Below are 17,737 nucleotides of genomic sequence, written 5' to 3'. Positions count from 1 at the left end.
GTGAACCTCTGCTTGGAAACCCCTGGAACAGACAGCTCTTCAAACAGAAAATACCTTCAAACAGAGGCCTTCATATGCACTTTGTTTGTTTTTTTATAATTTTTATTGGATTTTTGATAATTTTATACATATAAAACATAACCATTTCAAATATTAAAATACAAGGTTCTTTTGAACCTTCGGACCTCCTTCCCTCCCTCCATGGGTTCCATGTTTAAGTTTAAAATTGCTGCATTTTTTACCATTACCCATCTATTTTATAACCGTAATTACCATAAGTAATTCCTCATTACATCCCTGCCAAAGATTTTAACTGTTTACAGTGGTCTTTTAAATAAATTACAATTTTACTCCAGTCTTTTGAAAATACTTGATATTCTTGGTTTCGGATCTTCCCTGTCAGTTTCGTCATCTCTGCATACTCCCACCGGTTTCATCTGCCATTCTTCTTTTGTTGATATTTCTCCTTCCTCCCATCTCTGGGCTAGTAGCATTCTCGCTGCTGTTGTTGCATACATAAAAAGTCTTTTATCTTCTCTTGGTAACTCTTCACCTAGTGTACCTAGTAAGAAGGCTACTGGTTTTTTAACAAATGTATTTTTAAACATTTTCTTTAGTTCATTATATATCATTTCCCAGAAAGCCTTTACACTGCATATGGTAAAAAGTACCCTCCTTCTCTTCACATTTCCAACACAATTTTGAACTTGTTTTGCACATTTTTACTCAATTTTACTCAGTGTTAGATACCAATCCTATGCATTTTGAACACATGATGGGGTTCATTTTATCCCATATTGGGCTGTGTGTATAATATATGGAGAGTACTGGAGGTGAAATCTACGTATATAGAAAGAATGAGCCCCACCCAGATTCTCCCACTACTCCAATGCAGGGGGGTCAATCTCACCACTATTTCCTCTTGACAATTTTATTGTGAATAAAATTAGCCTGCTACATTGCATGCTGTCATGGTGTGTTTTTTAATAGCTGGGGATCTGTTCACCTAGCCGCTCCCCTGAGTGAAACCCCTCCTGTTCATTAGGAATGGTATGATCCATGCAAATCACTCCTCCAGCTGCAGTGAGAAAGGGAGTCATTCTCCTTCTGGCTGAACAGAGAGAGGAAAGCAGCCAAGAGACAAGTCAGTGGTTGACAGATTGGGTGAGAAGAGATCCACCAATGGTCCTCCGAATCCCTCTGCGTAGAAGTGCCAGCTACACCCCAGACCACCAGTCTGGGGTGGAGGCACCCACTTCTTCGCCATTGAAAGTGGAAGCCAACGTGGTGGTCCTTGGAGCAGACAGCGTGGGAAAATCAGGTGAGTTCTGTCACTGGAAGAAAGTAACGAAAAAGTGAGTCAAATGAAGGAAATCTGGAAACTTAATGCTGTGAAACACCCCCTCAGAGACAGAACCCCTATATTTTGGGGACTTCTCCTTTGCCTTTCAGAAAAGGTAGCTAGGGTGGAACACAACTCAGCATTGTTTTGTGAGTTCGATATTTACAGTACACGGGAAAAGTTGCATGATCCACTACGATCCATATGTATGAGCCAATTGCTAACCTCTCATCCGATTTGCTAAATGATATGAAGCACAGAGGGAAGATTGCAGTATTTCACGGCTCACTGAAATGTCTTCCTTTTTAAAATTAATTTTTGTTTCTTAACTCTTTCGCAGTATATATTTCCAGTGGACTTCTGTGTATGTTTGCTCAGAAGTAGATCCTGCTGATTTCAATGGGACTTACTCTCAAGTAGACGTACAAATGATTGCAGCCTTACTTTAAGTTAAAGAAACCCTAATCTGAAGCATAATGATTGCATCCATACATGAAATATATTCTATAATTTGTCAATAGCTGCATCTTTTTTTGTGAGTTTTTGCATACTGACTTGGAGGTTAATTGAGGCATTGCTAGCAAAATGGCCTGTAGGCAAGCAAAGTGACCATCTTGTAGAAGCTAAGCAGGCTTGAGTCTGGTTAATGCCTGGATGGGTGACTGTGTGGGAACTATATTTACCGTATGTCACCTTGGGTTCTATGGTGGAAGAAAGGTGGAGCAGAAATGTAACAAATAAAGAAAAAATAACAGCCCAGTCATATGCTCCCCAAGTGTTATGGAACTCGGTATGAAGGAAATTCTACAAAAATTCTATTGAGCTTACAAAGAAGGCTGCTGTCCTAAATACAATTATTAGGGAGCAAGCACCACAGAATGCAGTGAGCTGGTGTGTATGTAACTCTAAACCAAACCATGGCTTAGTGCAAATGCACAAGTGTGAGGGTTCTCACAGAGAAGATCGTGTGTGGTCCTTGCCCAGTCCTCCTCCTCCTGCATTTATGTGAGCGAAGCCATAATTTGGCTTACTGTATCATTTGAGACCCAATTCTTGATTCGTCTCCTCCAAACAAACCATGAGCTGCAAACTCATGAACAAACTTTAGCTATAAATGGTTTGTCTAGAATGTGATAAACCACAAGCTCGGGTTCAAATGGAACGCTAAACCAAACCATGGCTTAGGCCCAGGTCATATGGTGGCAACAATACCAGGAGAGGAGTTCAGCAGGTTGCAATTCTCCTCATGTGTTCATGCTAAGCCATGGTTTGGCACAGCATTACATGCAAACCAGCTCAGTGGAACTAAACATGATTGGGATTGTGCTATAATTATAGATGTTTGTAGGGGCAGCGACCTACCACTGTGCAAACATCTTTAATTGGAAATGGCCATTAGCACATGGTTATAAACCATGTGCAAAATTATGCTTTTGGCTCTGTAGAACTTAAGATTTTCTCCTCAAGGGGGAAAAAATAGCTGTCAGATCAGCTACAAATCCAGCAAACTTAATTTTGATAACTTTCATATTTGCAGGTTTGAGTTTATGTTTGTTTTTCTCGGTCTGAGAATAGAACAAAGGTCCTCCCTCCCCCCCCCCAATATCTCAATATCTGTCCTACATAACAGTTACAACTCCCACTCTTTTTCACAGCTTTGACAGTGCGCTTTCTCACTAGAAGGTTCATCGGGGAATATGGAGACATGGGTGAGTGTCATAATTACATCATTGCATGGACAGATTTGTGCCTGTTAATTTCATGTCACCCTTGGGGAGGCTGGATAGTTGGGAAAAAAAACAAGAAACAATTCCAGTTGCAAAAATGAATGCTGTGCAAAGGGCTGGGTTGTTTCCTTCTGCCGTGAAATGTGGAGCAGGAGGGGATGGGTAGATTAGATTACCATCCAGTGAGGGGATTCTAGAAAAACCAGTGCCAGCATATGGGATTCTCAGGCAGCTGCCAGAGTCTGTCTCTGCGCTGATGCCTGTTTCTCCAAACCTGAAACCAGCCCTGGGACCTCCGTGCTGTAGTGCATCTGCTTTGCATGCAGAAATTGCCAGATTCAATCTCCTGACATCTCTAGGTAGAGCTTGGACACCCTAGTCTGCCAGTCACTCAGTGTGGGCAGTACTGAGCTAGGTGGGCCAATAAGGGAACTTCCTATGACCTCTGCCATTTTAACATCGCATGGTGGCTCCAACATAGCACTACTCCTGGGCACTATGGAAAATTAAAATGGCAGCTCTAAGCTAGCCGGCACTGGTTGTAGCACCATCAACAGGGCCAGATAAGCCCATATAGGCCCACCAGGACCTGGAGGCTGCTTTCTCCGGGGCCTTCCTTCTCAGTCCTGCAGCTGGTCCAGATTCTTAGCCTGCTGCTCAGCTGCCACAAGGAAGCCACTTATAACTAACACTGCATAGTAGCTTCCCCCCACACACAGTGAACCATTTTGTGTGTACAATCAAACCTTGGTTGTTGGACGTAATCCGTTCCGGAAGCCCATTCGGCTTCCGAAATGTTCGACAACTGAGGCACGGCTTCCGATTGGCTGCAAGAGCTTCCTGCACTCAAGCAGAAGCCGCGTCAGATGTTCGGCTTCTGAAAAAGTTAGAAAACCCGAACACTTGCTTCCAGGTTTCCGTCGTTCAGGAGCCGAAACGTTCCAAAATGGAGGTGTTTGGGAACCGAGTTTTGGTTGTATAAAGTTGCCACTAAGGAAGAAGGAGAAATCTTGATTCATAGAATTGTTGAGTTAGAAGGTACCCTGAGGATTATCTCACCCAACCGCCTGCAGTGAAGGAATATGCCGCTGTCCCATACAGGGATCAAAACTGTATAAAACTTTTCCAGTTCTCGTTTCTTGCTTTACGAGGCTGCCAGTTGCTAACACCTGGAGAGGAATGCCAGGTTGGAAAGGGAGTGGCAGAGGAGCAGACGCAGAGAGGGGAAGTGAGAGAACAGAGCTATCGGGAGTGGCTTTTTGGCAAACCTGAACTGTATGCTTTTCCCCCACCCAGAGTCTATCTACACCCACACTTTAGCAGCGGAAGGCAGAGAGATCCTCTTCCACATCTGGGATTTCCCTTGCTCGCAGGTGAGAGGGTTATCCTACACTATCACCGATCAGAAGGTTGGCGTTTCAAATCCCTGCGATGGAGCTCACCGTTGCTCTGTCCCAGCTCCTGCGAACCTAGCAGTTCGAAAGCATGCCAATGCAAGTAGATAAACAGGTACCGCTGTGGCGGGAAGGTAAATGGTGTTTCTGTGTGCTCTGATTTCCGTCACAGTGTTCCGTTGCGCCAGAAGTGGTTTAGTCATGCTGGCCACATGACCTGGAAAGCTGTCTGTGGACAAAGGCCGGCTCCCACGGCCTGAAAGCGAGATGAGGACCCCAATCCCATAGTCGCCTTTCACTGGACTTAACCATCCACACTATCACCTTCATTCGACTTCCAGTACTTATACTCCCCCTTTGAACAGCAATGACAAAAGGTTGACAAGAGATTCATGGGCAGTGCCATGATTGTGGGGGGTGGGGATTTTTTTAAAAAATAAGAAAGTAAACTATTTAAAAACAAATGCAAAGCAAGCAATAGTTAAAAATATAATTACAGTGGTGCCTCGCTAGACGAATTTAATTAGTTCCGCAGGTCTTTTCTTATAACGGAAAATTCGTCTAGCGAATCCCATAGGAATGCATTGAATTTTTTTAAATTTTATTTTTTGCCCATAGGAACACATTAATTGAATTTCAATGCGTTCCTATGGGAAACCGCGATTCGCTAGACAAATTTTTCATAAAACGAATTCGTCTAGCGAGGCAACCTCCGCTCGAAAAATCCTTTCGTTAAGCGGAAATTTCGTTAAGCAGGGCATTCGTTAAGCGAGGCACCACTTTATTCCCAGTTGATCTCAGATAATTCCCAAAGGTCTGGCAGACGATCAGTACCTTTAAATTACAAGCTTCGTGCCAAATTCCTGTGTGTGTGTGTGTGTGTGTGTAAAACTCCACTTTCTAAGGCCCCATCTGCCCTCTTATATCACTTTAAACAGCCGTGGCTTTCCACGAAGAATTCTGGGAACTGTCATTTGTTAAAGGTGCTGAGAGTGTTCCCCTTCACGGAGCTACAATTCCCAGAGTGGTTTAACAATCAATGCCCTCTTCCCTCGTCAGGGAATTATTGCTCTACAAGGGGAATAGGAGTCTCCTCTTGACAAGAGTGCAGCAAGTTTAAAAGCCATGTGTGAGACTGTTGCACAGGATTAGTCTCTTGAAAAGTACCTGACTGCTGTAACTATGGGAATTCTGGTTAATTGCGTTTGTTTCTTGACTTGAGCTGTGATGGGATGTCAACCAAGCTGAGGATCTAGATGATATGATTCTATGGTGCTCCTCTGAAAGACCAGCCTTTTAAATGTTATTTTATTGCATCTCCTGGGTTCTCAATTTATTTGTAGGATGACATGCCATCTGATTAGATCAAATCATAGTCACATGAGCTTCAGTCAATAAACTGAATAAATCTGCATATGAGAAAAACAATAATTGTGATGAAGAAGATATTATTTCTTTCATATTGGGGTGGGGGGGCTCAATGTGTTGCTGCACTACAACTCCCATCATTCCTGACCATTGGCCATGCTGCTTGAGACAGAGTCCAACAGCATCTGCAGAACTGCAGGCTCTCCAACAATCCCAGTGTTGCAGGCACTAACTTAGAAGATACATCTTTCCTTCTCTCTCTCTCCTCTAAAGGAATGCTTTATATTTGCAGACCAACTGTTTGATAAGGGCATTGCTTTTATTCAATAAAAAAGAGCAACCAATCAATCTAACCAATCAATAGACTAAACATTGGAACCCTTACATTTTCCTTCCTTTTCAGGAGCGGACAGATGAGAGCTCTTCTGAGGACAAGCGCATCCAGTGGGCCGACGGCTTTGTCTTGGTCTACAGCATCTGTGACCGAGCCAGCTTTAACAGTGTGCAACCCAAAATCCAGTTCATCAAGGCGGCCAAGGAAGGACCAGCCCAGGAGAAAGTGCCCATTGTCATCGTGGGCAACAAGAGAGACTTGCACCACCGGCGCACAGTCTCCAGCGAGGAGGGCAGGCTCCTGGCTCTCTCCTTGGACTGTGAGTTCTACGAGGTGTCAGCAGCAGAAGCCTACCACGGGGCCCTCGTGGTCTTCAACAGCCTGGCGGAACGCATCTGCGAGGCCAAACTGGCCGTGAAGAAAGGCACTGGGATCCGCAGCATCGTGAAGAGCGTGTCTGCTGTGTTTGCCCGGAAGAGAACAGACTCCATGTGAGACATGGTGAAAGCTGGTCCGCCAGGGCAAACAGGGCACTGCCCCACCAACCTCAGTCTGCCGTCAGCCAGCTCCCGCCTGCCTGCCTTCTAATGTATGGCCCATCAGGGGGTGGCTAGGCCTGTTGGCCTCCTTGCCTTCTGCCCTACCAGTCCCAATGGGTACCCACCACCACTAGTGAGATGGACTGAGAATATGAGAAACACCATGCCTGGAGTAGGGTATTTCATTCTTCTAACCCTGCTCCAGAGGCAGGAGTCTGCAGGGCAATGCGACTCAATAGGCAATAAAGTGGTGTTGAAATTCAAGAGGTGCCAGGCTGCCCTTAAGGGGGGATGAACGTTCCCTTCCCCCTGAACTTTTACACAGTAGGAATTGGATCAGGGGCAGCTAGCTTCTTGCCCAATACCCTTGATTTAAGCTGGGGGTCTCCATTTCCATCTCCTATATTGATGCACGAGAACTGCTATAAAACCTTTGTGTTTGCACAGGGCCATATCTCTAGACCAACCTTTCTCAACCTTGGATTCCTAGATGTTGTTGGACCACAACTCCTGTCATTCCTAGCCAGCATGGCCAGTGTTCAGGGATGATGGGGGCGGTAGTTCAACCTTGAGAACCCAAGGTTGAAAAAAGGCTGTCCTGGACCGATGGCTGAAAGAGACGACGGTTGCATCCACACCATATTTTTAATTCACATTTAAAGCGTGCCCTCGCCCTGCAAAGAATATTGGGAACTGTAGTTTGTTAGGGGTATTGGGAATTGTAGCTTTTTGAGAGGTGTAAACGACAGCTCCCGTGATTATTTGGCTGGGGCCATAAACATGCTTTTAAATGTGTGGATGCGACCGTCCTACATCTTCATTTTACACCCCATGGCACAGATGGGAATTTCACTTGTTGGATGGGATTGCAAATCTCATTGTCAGCTCTGGAGTTCCTAACACTATACTTACACTGAGTCACCCATCTGGCCCAGTACATCCTAATTTGGCTTGCTGGCAACAACTCTTACAGAGGATTCCCCAGGTGTGCTACCCAACAGCCTTAAACTGGAGATGCCAGGGATTCAGGTGACAAGCAGGGTCACCTCTGGTGCTCCTTCCTCTGCACAGGTGGCCCCCAACAGGCTTATCAGCGCTGCTGCAGGCCCTGGGGCAGGGGGTTGGGTGTGCCCCAACATTTTAATTTCCAGTCGTGCCCCTGAGCAGCGTTATGGGGCATTGTGGGAAATTAAAACCCAGCTGCAGTCTCCCAACACTGGTGGGGCAGCTTGGTGATGCTGGACCTGAACAGTAGAATCTGGGACTTTATTCATGCAAAACATTCCCATCTCTTAAGCCCAGTGGATGCTGAATGGGGCAAGCTTATATGGTATGGCCTTAGCCTCTCCCTGTACATGTTGGTGTTGAATCCTCGCTACTCCCGCCTTGATAACAGCAGCTTGGAAGAAGCATATCGTCAGCTGCGTGTTCTGAGCAAAGACACAAGAATCTTTGCCAAGTCTTCCTCCAGCCTCCGGTTCTGTCTTGCTTGCTTTCAACTTGACTGCTTTACTGCCGAGCTGCAGAGCGATGTGAGTAGGTGCCTGGAACTCCATGTCCTAATCAGCCACCCCTCCCTCCCGATCGGTTGGCTGGCAGCAGGCAGCTGCTGTTCTTAAGTGATGTACAGCACACGCCTGTGCAAAGGGAGACATGGCTTCCTTCCAGGGCTTTGTGTGGGTGTGGTAGATCTTAAATAGCCTGATCCCAGAGAGGAGCTGGAGCTTGTCTTCTGCTGGAAAATTGTCCCCGGGGCCCCTAAGAAGCGGTTGAAAGTGCAAAGAATTGGGAGCAGGCGACTCCTCTGGCAGAGAAAGGAGGTTGCAAGGAGATGGTCTGCCCTTTCACCCCAGATGCACAGGTTGGGTTGGGCAGTGGCTGTTTGGTGGAGAGGGAGAAGCCCTCGATATGTGCTGTTGAAAGCAATCCTTTGCATGCAAAGGAAACCAATTCCCAGTTAGCAGCCTAGTGGAGAGAAGTTACAAGGTCTACCCTGGAGTTGGTTTCTTTGGAATGAGATCGCTGCATACACGGTGTTGGACTTCTGTTCCCATCAGCTCCATGGCCAGTCATCAAGAATTGGAGCTTTTGTCCAGCAATACCTGGGTGGGGGCAGGATTCTCCGCTTCTAGTGTTACAGCCTACAACTGAAAATGAGTCTTGGATCTGAACCCTTCACGCTGTCGTTTCCACAAAGCAAAGCCACTTCCTGAATATATGTGTGTAATTTCATGTGCTCTTCTTTCTACGGTGAGCTGAGAAGGCTGAGTGTGTAAATAAGACGGCTGTGGCTGTTTCTAAACTCATTTCTGTGCTGGTACTTTACTTTTGTGCACAAGGGAGTAAAATAAACACAGATGCACCTCTTGTTCAGGCGGTTTTGGGATGATCTTTTGTTCTCAACAGGATGAGGGAAAGGGAACATTCCTGGAGCCAGGTGACAAGGGGCAGGGCAGCTGTCATACGGCCCAGAAAATGGGCAGAGTACAATATGTTTATTTGTTTACTTGGATTTCTGTTTTTGTCCATGCTAGAAGAATGAATATGCTGTAGGGCAGGGATGGGGAACCCAACTGTGGCCCTCTAGGTGTCTCTATCTGGCCCTCAAGATTCTCCCCCTCCTAAACCCACACTCGATCACACCCTCCTTGGATGTTTTTGCATGTTTTTGTACCCTGGTGATGTGTCTTGCGTGCCTGGATGAAATATAAGAGAGGGGTGTGTGTAGTAATTAGCCCCCTATGTAATGGTAAAATGGTAACACTGACATTCGGTGCTCCTCCCACATTTGCCTGAGGCCCTGCCCACCACTGGCCTGAGGCCTCTGGAAGGTTGCACAGAAGGTAAGGTGGCCCCAGGCTGAAAAAGGCTCCCTGCTGTAGAATTAAACTACAGGGGGGAGGGGAGCAGGAGGGGCCCTTCACCATCCTGACTCATCTCTGCCTCTTGGCCCCCCTCTTCCCCTGCTTTGGCTTCTGCCTCTGAGTCTGGACTGCTCTCTATCACAGACTCACCCCCAATCACTAAGCCCTGTTGCCTCTTCAGCTTCTGACACCAACTCCTCCCAGTCTTCTCCCTCTGACCCCTCATCGTCATCCCACCACTGATCCCCAGGCTTTGATCCTGCTTCCCTTGGGGATTCCCCAGCAGTCCATGACACTGGCTTGTCCATGTGCCACAAGTATAGTTCATTGGGAGGTACTGCGCAACAAACTCCCCCCCCTCCAAAAAAAGCATCAGGCTAATTGCAGTAAGGAAAGTGACAGGGAAATGCACTGGAACATGTGGGATTATGTGTGCTTTGATGCAATGGCATCTAACCTCCCTACAAACGAATAAGAGTGAATGTTCAATAAGTAGCCAACATTTGATCTCCCTTCGAGTGTATCAGGATGAATGCTCAATGACAACTCATTTGGAAGTGCCTCCCGTCTTCAACTCTGTCCCCCTCCCTTGCTGCAGAACTCCCAGAGATATGAGGTCTGCTTCCGCTACTGTGATTCCAGGCAGGAATGTTCCCTGTTTTGCCCGTTTGTTTTCATCAGCACCAGTCGCTTTGCTAAGGTGGCTGTTTATATAGCTTTCCGCTTCTCCCTGGATAAACTGTTCTTTCCAGTCACTGACCACATTCTAGGTGAGCCCTGGCTTAGATCAGAGCAAAGAAGACCTGCCAAGCACGTGTACACAAGCACAACACAGGCTTTGCTGCTGTAACAGTAAGTTTGTGCCAGATGTTGAAGACCCCCTATTGAGAAATTAAAAATGGTTTTGGATGCAACATGACTTGTAGGTGGTTTCCAGAGCAAAGCAACAATATGCTGAGAGATAAAAACAACCCCAATTATGTGATGCATCATTCTTTCAGCCCTTTAAAAGATGGCCCAGCACTCAAATCACTGTGAGTCAGAAGTAGAGATGGATGAAGCTGCCCATTCCGTTTTTTCATTTTTCCGCATCATAATCCTATATACAATCATGCCTTGGTTGACGAATGCCTTGCGACTTGAATGTTTTGGCTCCTGAATGCCGCAAACACCGGAAGTGAGTGTTCCAGTTTGTGAACGTTCTTTGGAACCCAAACACCCAACATGGCTTCCGCGGCTTCCGATTGGCTGCAGGAGCTTCCTCCAACTTTACTCTGAGAGCCAGTGTTGTGTAGTGGTTAAGAGCGGTAGTCTCGTAATCTGGGGAACCGGGTTTGCTTCCCTGATCCTCCACATGCAGCTGCTGGGTGATCTTGGGCTAGTCACACTTCTCTGAAGTCTCTCAGCCTCACTCATCTCACAGAGTGTTTGTTGTGGGGGAGGAAGGGAAAGGAGAATGTTAGCTGCTTTGAGATTCCTTCGGGTAGTGATAAAGCGGGATATCAAATCCAAACTCTTCTTCTTCTTATGGGAAATGTTTTAATAACAACAGCAACAACTACCGGCCGTTTGTCTTCCTTGGGCTGGCTGTGCTCAGGATGCTCACATTTGTGTCACATTTGTCCAACTTTACAGAGGAGAGTCTTCTGTTTGAAAGAGTATTCTATTTGAAGGGCTGACCACATACTGAACCATTGGAAGGGAGAAGAGGCAGTGCCGGATTTAGGGCAGTGTGGGTGGTTCCCCCCATACAGGGCACTGAGCTGAGGGGGCACAGAATGGAAGGCAAGATGGAGGAGGGCATGAAAGTAAATATATATATTTGGGGAGGGGGTGCCAAATTTTGTCCTTGCTCAAAGCCTCATATTACCAAAGTCCACCTGAAGGAGCATCTCCACCCCCATCATTCAGCCCAAACACTGAGGTCCAGCACCGAGGGCATTCTGGTGGCTCCCTCCCTGCGAGATGTGAGGTTACAGGGAACCAGGCAGAGGGCCTTCTCAGTGGTGGCATCCATCAGATGTCAAGGAAATAAACAACTAATTGATTTTTAGAAGACATCTGAAGGCGGCCCTGTTTAGGGAAGTTTTTAATGTTTGATGTTTTACCGTGTTTTTAATATTCTGTTGGGAGCCACCCAGCGTGGCTGGGGAAACCTAGCCAGATGGGCAGGGTATAAATAATAAATATTATTATTATTACTACTGGAAGAGGGGCCCCAGAAGAGCCCATTAGTCAGCCACAGAGGTGACCTGATCACATTACTTCACTTACTCAGCTGCCCATCCAGATCCACTCTTGTTCAGAGTTAGCATTACAGAAGTAGGGTGGTAGGTGGCCTCAACAGGCAGGAATTGAACAGCTGACTTTTCCTCACATGCACTGATGGGGAAAAGCTTTATCAGTTGGATTTCCATTAGTCACAAAGCCACAAAAGGCAGCAACCTCCTACTAGGGGAAAGATTGGTAGCCCCAGCAAAGACAGCTTTCTGATTTACTGTATCTCATGAAATCTGGGAGAAGTCAGTAATGAGACCAAGCAGACACCTGGCATAGATGTCGCCAGTTATTCTTTATTCCAGTTTGAGTGTTCCTCCCTCGCTGCTGCTGCTGCCATCAAGTGATTATGCTGGCTCCAAAGGCTTAGATGCTAATTTCCCTGCCAGGACCATACAAAGCACAAACCAGCCCTATTTATAGGCATGGGGACAGGAAACTGCAACAGAGCAACTCGGAGATTCAAAAGCTGTATAACAGAGTAGACAGAATGCGCACAATGTTAGAACATGTTACTTAAGAGTGTCCACTTACATATAACTACAGTGGTACCTCGGTTTATGAACACAATTGGTTCTGGAAGTCTGTTCATAAACTGAAGCGTTCATAAACTGAAGCGAACTTTCCCATTGAAAGTAATGGAAAGTGAATTAATCCGTTCCAGATGGGTCCACGGCGTTCGTAAACCGAAAATTCATAAACCGAGGTGTTCATAAACCAAGGTTCCACTGTAAAAGAAATGAGAATGACAACAGTTACGCATACAATTTGCACATGCTAAAGGACATGATACAAACTGAGAAATAAATACTATAATTTAAATAGGAAAAAACAATAGTTTTTCCACCATAAAGGAAGCCACCAAGTAACTTCCTCCTTCAACACTCCCCCAATCCCTTCCTATGCTTTTTTATCCTTATTTGAATGTGTTCCCTATTTAAAGGGCAGTTTGGTCCAAGTCTGGTCTAAACTACCCATTAAATAGGGACATTTTCGAATAAAGGATAGTGCTCTGAAAAATAGGATACATAGCTAGCATACTAACCTGTTTATATTCTTTTCAGGACTTTGGGGGAATGTGCCACATACTTGCCTGAGTCCAACCAAGAAATAATTTACCTGAACTAGACCATTTGCCTAGAAATCTTACATAGATCCAGACTGGTATTTCTATGCCTTTTTTGGCATCTTGATATGCTGTAAATTTCTGCCTGCCTGGTGGCTAATAGAACACTGGAAGTAGGCATTTAATAGTTGTTTTAAGTGACAATCATACTGGCTTTTAGATTTGTTCTCTCCCCCCCCCCCCAAGCTTCTTCTCCAAAGGGTTGCTGGAGTACAGCCCAGAGACATGCACTATATCAGGGGTTCCCAACAAAATTTTCTCGAGGACCCCTCATCGAGCCGCTATTGTGACAAGGACTCCCATTAATTCCTAATCCTAAAATTAAAAAGTGAGAGCCAAATTAAGAGTCTTTTTATATTTTATATTTATACGTTTTTTACAGTTACAACAGAGTACTCCATCAGTATACAGTTAGTTTTAATTTTCAGTTCTTAATGAGATGAGTTAAATCTGTCCTTTGAGTCCATTATTTCTGAAACATTAGGTTCCAAACTTGAAACTTTCACTCTGAAATCCGACCGCATGTCGAGCCGATTCCTATATTTGTTTTTCATGAAACACAGGGAAGAAAATGCTTGCTCACACCGATATGTGGTTGCAAGTGGAAGGATCTTTTTCATTGCCTTATCTCCAAGTTTCTTGTAGTCCTTGCGGCATACAGCAGAACTACTGCCTCTATCTAATTCTAGTTTTGCGCTAGACTCTGCTCATGCAGGAAGTGGCCAAAACAAAAAATCTGTTATCATACGAAATATATTTAATATATTTTTTATTCTAATAGGATCTTGAGGACCCCTCTGGCATAGCTCGCGGACCCCTGGGGGTCCCCGGACCACCTGTTGGGAACCACTGCACTATATTTACCTTGACATTCCCAAAGGCAGAGGCCACAGCATCTCCCACACATCAACCCTGTATCCTGCCTGTTGTGTAGCACCTCTGGATTTCTGCTCATTACAGCAAGTGTGTGCCTGTAGGGGAGCGGCAGAGTAACAGTTAAAGAGAAATTCCAGCTGGCAAAGATTCATAAAGCTGGAGAAGGACTTGTCAACTTGGTGCAGAAAGTTTACAGCAGGAACCTGTGGACTCCCAGATGTTGTTTAACTACAATTCTCTTTTATAAATATTTTTATAAAATTTTACGTAACAAATTTCAGTTTCAACCTATCATTCACCTTCACATTTAGGATTCTCAGAATCCCTTGACTTCCCACCGCCCTTCCCTGGGTTCCATTGTCAATCCCCTTTTCCTTCATCTTATCCTATTTTCCCGGATTTGTTAGAAATATTATTAACCATTTTTTCCATTGTATTTTGTACGTTAAAAGTATTATTCTAATCCTGACAAAGTTTTTAGTTGTTTACAGTGTTCTCTTAAATACATTCTAATTCCCCCCCCCATTCTTTCTTGAATTTCTTCTCTTCCTGGTCTCTGATTTTCCCAGTCATTTTCGGCATTTTGCAATGGTCAATCATCTCCATCGGTCAATCATCTCCATCAGCCACTCCTCTCTGGCAGTGGCATAGCAAGGTCAGGTGGTACCCGGTGCGGAAAATTTCTTGTCACCCCACCCCCCTCACATTGAAATTATTAAAAGAAGGAAAAATAAGATACTTACAGCACTTATAAGCTTCAGTAATAATGCACAACTAACTCAACAGAATAACATGGGTTGACTGACTGGCACGGCAGCGGATAGGATTGGTTGTGGGTTGAGTGATGATGAGTCACCGGTTGTTTACGTCTCGTTCGAGTTCAAACTGCAGAGACAGACCTCAATGGAAACACCCCCTCCCCTTCCTTATCCATACGCTCTCCACTATGTCGAGTTTAGCCGCGTTTCGTTGCACTTGTCGACTAAAAAGTTTCAATACCTATTATGTTGACTTGTTGAGGTTAATTAATTATCAGATGAAGTTTTTATTTTATTTTTTTTTAAATAGATATTTATTGATTTTCACAGTAGTAAAAGGGCTTACAGAAAATTAGAAAGGGTGGGGGAGATATGAATACAAAAAAGCAAAAATACAAAAATCAAGAAAAGCAGAAAAAACCACAAAGTAAAAAAAATAAAAAAACTGTATAACTTATCTTTGTCACAGTGTATATTGGGACCTCCTCGGGTTCCCGTCCCTGTGTTTCTCAAACACACTTCTAATTTAGCAAATTCTACCTCTAAATATTCACTTTTAATACTAAATTTCTTATTTTCTATTCTAGAATAACCTCTTTTACCTAATCCACAGATTTATTTACCACTTAATTTCTATTCTTAAAATATTACTTTAGCATAATTTTTTAAATACAATTTAAAATCTTTCCACTCTTCTTCAATTGCTTGTTCTCCCTGGTTGCGGATTCGTCCGGTCATCTCTGCCAGTTCCACAAATTCCATCATCTTCATCTGCCATTCATCAATCGTAGGTAACGTTTGCTGCTTCCAGTATTTAGCAATCAAAAGTCTCGCTGCTGCGGTGGCATACATGAAAAAAGATACCTTTCTCTTGGGAATCTCCTTCCCTACAATGCCGACTAGGAATGCCTCTGGTTTCTTCACAAATGTGCCTTTTAGCACTTTCTTAAGTTCATTATAAATCTTATTCCAGAAGTCATTCACCAGTGGACATGTCCACCACATGTGGTAAAATGAGCCTATTTCTTTCTTGCATTTCCAACATTTATTATCGTTGTTGTGGTAAATCTTTGCTAGCTTTTCTGGTGTAAGGTACCATCTATACATCATTTTAATTATATTCTCCTTTAATAAACTACACGCAGTAAACTTAATATTTTCCTTCCACAACTTCTCCCAATCCTCTATCATAATGTTATGTCCCACATCCTTTGCCCACAAAATCATAACATGTCAGATGAAGTTTTTAAACTCGTTTTTAAATATTATTTTTAAAAAAGTGTCGTGAGACCCTCAATTTTTTATTTTAAAAACACTTATTTTTGCCATTTTGTCACACACACCCCTGTGATGGCTCCCAGGGACCACACACCCCTTCCTACGCCACTGCTCTCTGATTGGAACTTTGTCTTCTTTCCATCTCCGGGCCAGTAGTAATCTCGCTGCTGTCCTCGCATACATAAAAAAGTATTTTCTGCTCTCTTGGAATCTCTATACTGTACCTAAAATGCCTAATAAAAAAGCCTCTGTTTTCCCCCCACAAATGTTATTTTAAACATTTTCTTCAGTCTGTTATATATAATTTCCCATAATGCTTTGGTTATCTTGCACGTCCACCACATATGGTAGAATGTGCCTTCTTTCTCTTTACATTTCCAATAAACATTAGAAGCAGTTCTATACATCTTTGCTAATTTTAGTGGTGTTAAGTACCATCTATGCATCATTTTCATATAGTTTTCCTTCAATGCACAGCACGCTGTAAATTTTAAGTCTTCCTTCCATAATTTTTCCCAAGACAGAAATAGCTTGTTTTCTCCTGCTTCAGAGCAGTGGCGTAGCTAGCTGCTCGGGTGCCCGGGGCAGTGTGCAGCCGGGGATGGAGTGAGCCGCCCATGGGGGCAGAACGAGCTAAGGCAGGGTGCACTGCGTGGAGCCTCTCCGCAGCCTCTCCCTCAACTGTAGGGCAGCTGGGTTGGTGGGCAGATGCAGGCCCTGCGCTGCTCGAAAAAGCAGCGCGGAGCTTGTAGGCAGTCCACCCGCCGCCTCCCCCTCAGAAGAGACACATGGCTCAGTCCCTGTGGTGTGACCCCTGCCTCACCTAGCTACACCTCTCCCTTCATGCTCACCTAAGTGTGGATCTCCAAACTCTTCCCGCTCACTTCCCCGAGCCCGAGCCCCATTGCTCTTGCTCCCTACCATAGGAGCCAGCGGCTGGACTGTGACTGGACATATGCTAATGGTGGTGAGAGGAATGCAGCCTGCTTATGGAGAGGGGAAGAAATGGGGCCGGATGGTGGGTTTCTGGGCTTATTGCAGAGATTCAAAAGCCGCTTTTTAGGGCAACGAGCCTCCAAAGGCGGCTTCCACCAGGCAGTCCTAAAACCCAGAGCAACCGAGACCCAGCAAAAAGTATTAACTCACTCCCACACCGCCCTCGTCAACACCAGAAAAGCAGCCCTCATGGAAACTTGTCCCAAGCAGCCTCAGCCCATTTCAACCCGATCAAGCCTTCAAAAAACCTTCCAGGTGGCTGAAACCTGGCAGGAAGATCCCCACCGCCCCTCCTGGCCTCTAGGGGGAGCCTTGCTCTCTGCCCAGCTGGCAGCGCTGGGACTCTCCCAGTTCTTGCAGAGGGAAGCAGCTTTCCTCCGTGGAGACTTACTGTGCCAAAGCGAGCAGGTGAGGAAGATGGAGAGGAGGCGGCAGCTAAGGCAGATTCATGGAGGAGAGGGCTGTCGAAGGCTACTGCTAGCCATAAAGGCTGTGCTCTGCCTGCAAAGTTGGGAGGCAGCAATTATTCTGGTTTCTGGAAATCACTTGAAGAAGGGTTTGGATTTGATATCCCGCTTTATCACTACCCGAAGGAGTCTCAAAGCGGCTAACAATCTCCTTTTCCTTCCTCCCCCACAACAAACACTCTGTGAGGTGGGTGGGGCTGAGAGACTTCAAAGAAGTGTGACTAGCCCAAGGTCACCCAGCAGCTGCATGTGGAGGAGCGGAGACACGAACCCGGTTCCCCAGATTAGGAGTCTACCGCTCTTAACCACTACACCACACTTGAGGGGAGTGTGTTGCTGCAGTGATGTAGGAAGGGTCGTGTGGTGGGTGAGGGAATTATTTTTGTCACCC

At 45.2% G+C, this 17,737-nt stretch overlaps 1 protein-coding gene across 1 annotated transcript; it reads left to right on the top strand.

Moving 5' to 3' along the window:
* The first annotated feature begins 1,095 nt into the window (after positions 1-1,095).
* LOC118079484 (ras-related and estrogen-regulated growth inhibitor-like protein) lies at positions 1,096-9,077 on the top strand. The gene is made up of 4 exons (XM_035103671.2): positions 1,096-1,321; positions 2,998-3,051; positions 4,366-4,442; positions 6,235-9,077. Exons 1-4 carry the CDS (start codon positions 1,183-1,185, stop codon positions 6,658-6,660), a joined length of 696 nt encoding a protein of 231 aa, XP_034959562.1. The 5' UTR covers positions 1,096-1,182; the 3' UTR covers positions 6,661-9,077.
* The last annotated feature ends 8,660 nt before the right edge of the window (positions 9,078-17,737 follow it).

This window comes from Zootoca vivipara, chromosome 14 (assembly GCF_963506605.1).
Source record: "Zootoca vivipara chromosome 14, rZooViv1.1, whole genome shotgun sequence".
Taxonomy (NCBI): domain Eukaryota; kingdom Metazoa; phylum Chordata; class Lepidosauria; order Squamata; family Lacertidae; genus Zootoca; species Zootoca vivipara.
The sequence above is the reverse complement of the archived record's forward strand: the minus strand, read 5'-3'. Positions and strand labels throughout refer to the sequence as shown.

Bases quoted from the DNA above. Each gene is read 5' to 3' on its own strand.
- LOC118079484 (XM_035103671.2), top strand. From the start codon at position 1,183: ATGGTCCTCCGAATCCCTCTGCGTAGAAGTGCCAGCTACACCCCAGAC. The intron at 3,052-4,365 runs GTGAGTGTCATA...TCCCCCACCCAG, and splicing joins CGGGGAATATGGAGACATGG to AGTCTATCTACACCCACACT. The intron at 4,443-6,234 runs GTGAGAGGGTTA...CTTCCTTTTCAG, and splicing joins GGGATTTCCCTTGCTCGCAG to GAGCGGACAGATGAGAGCTC.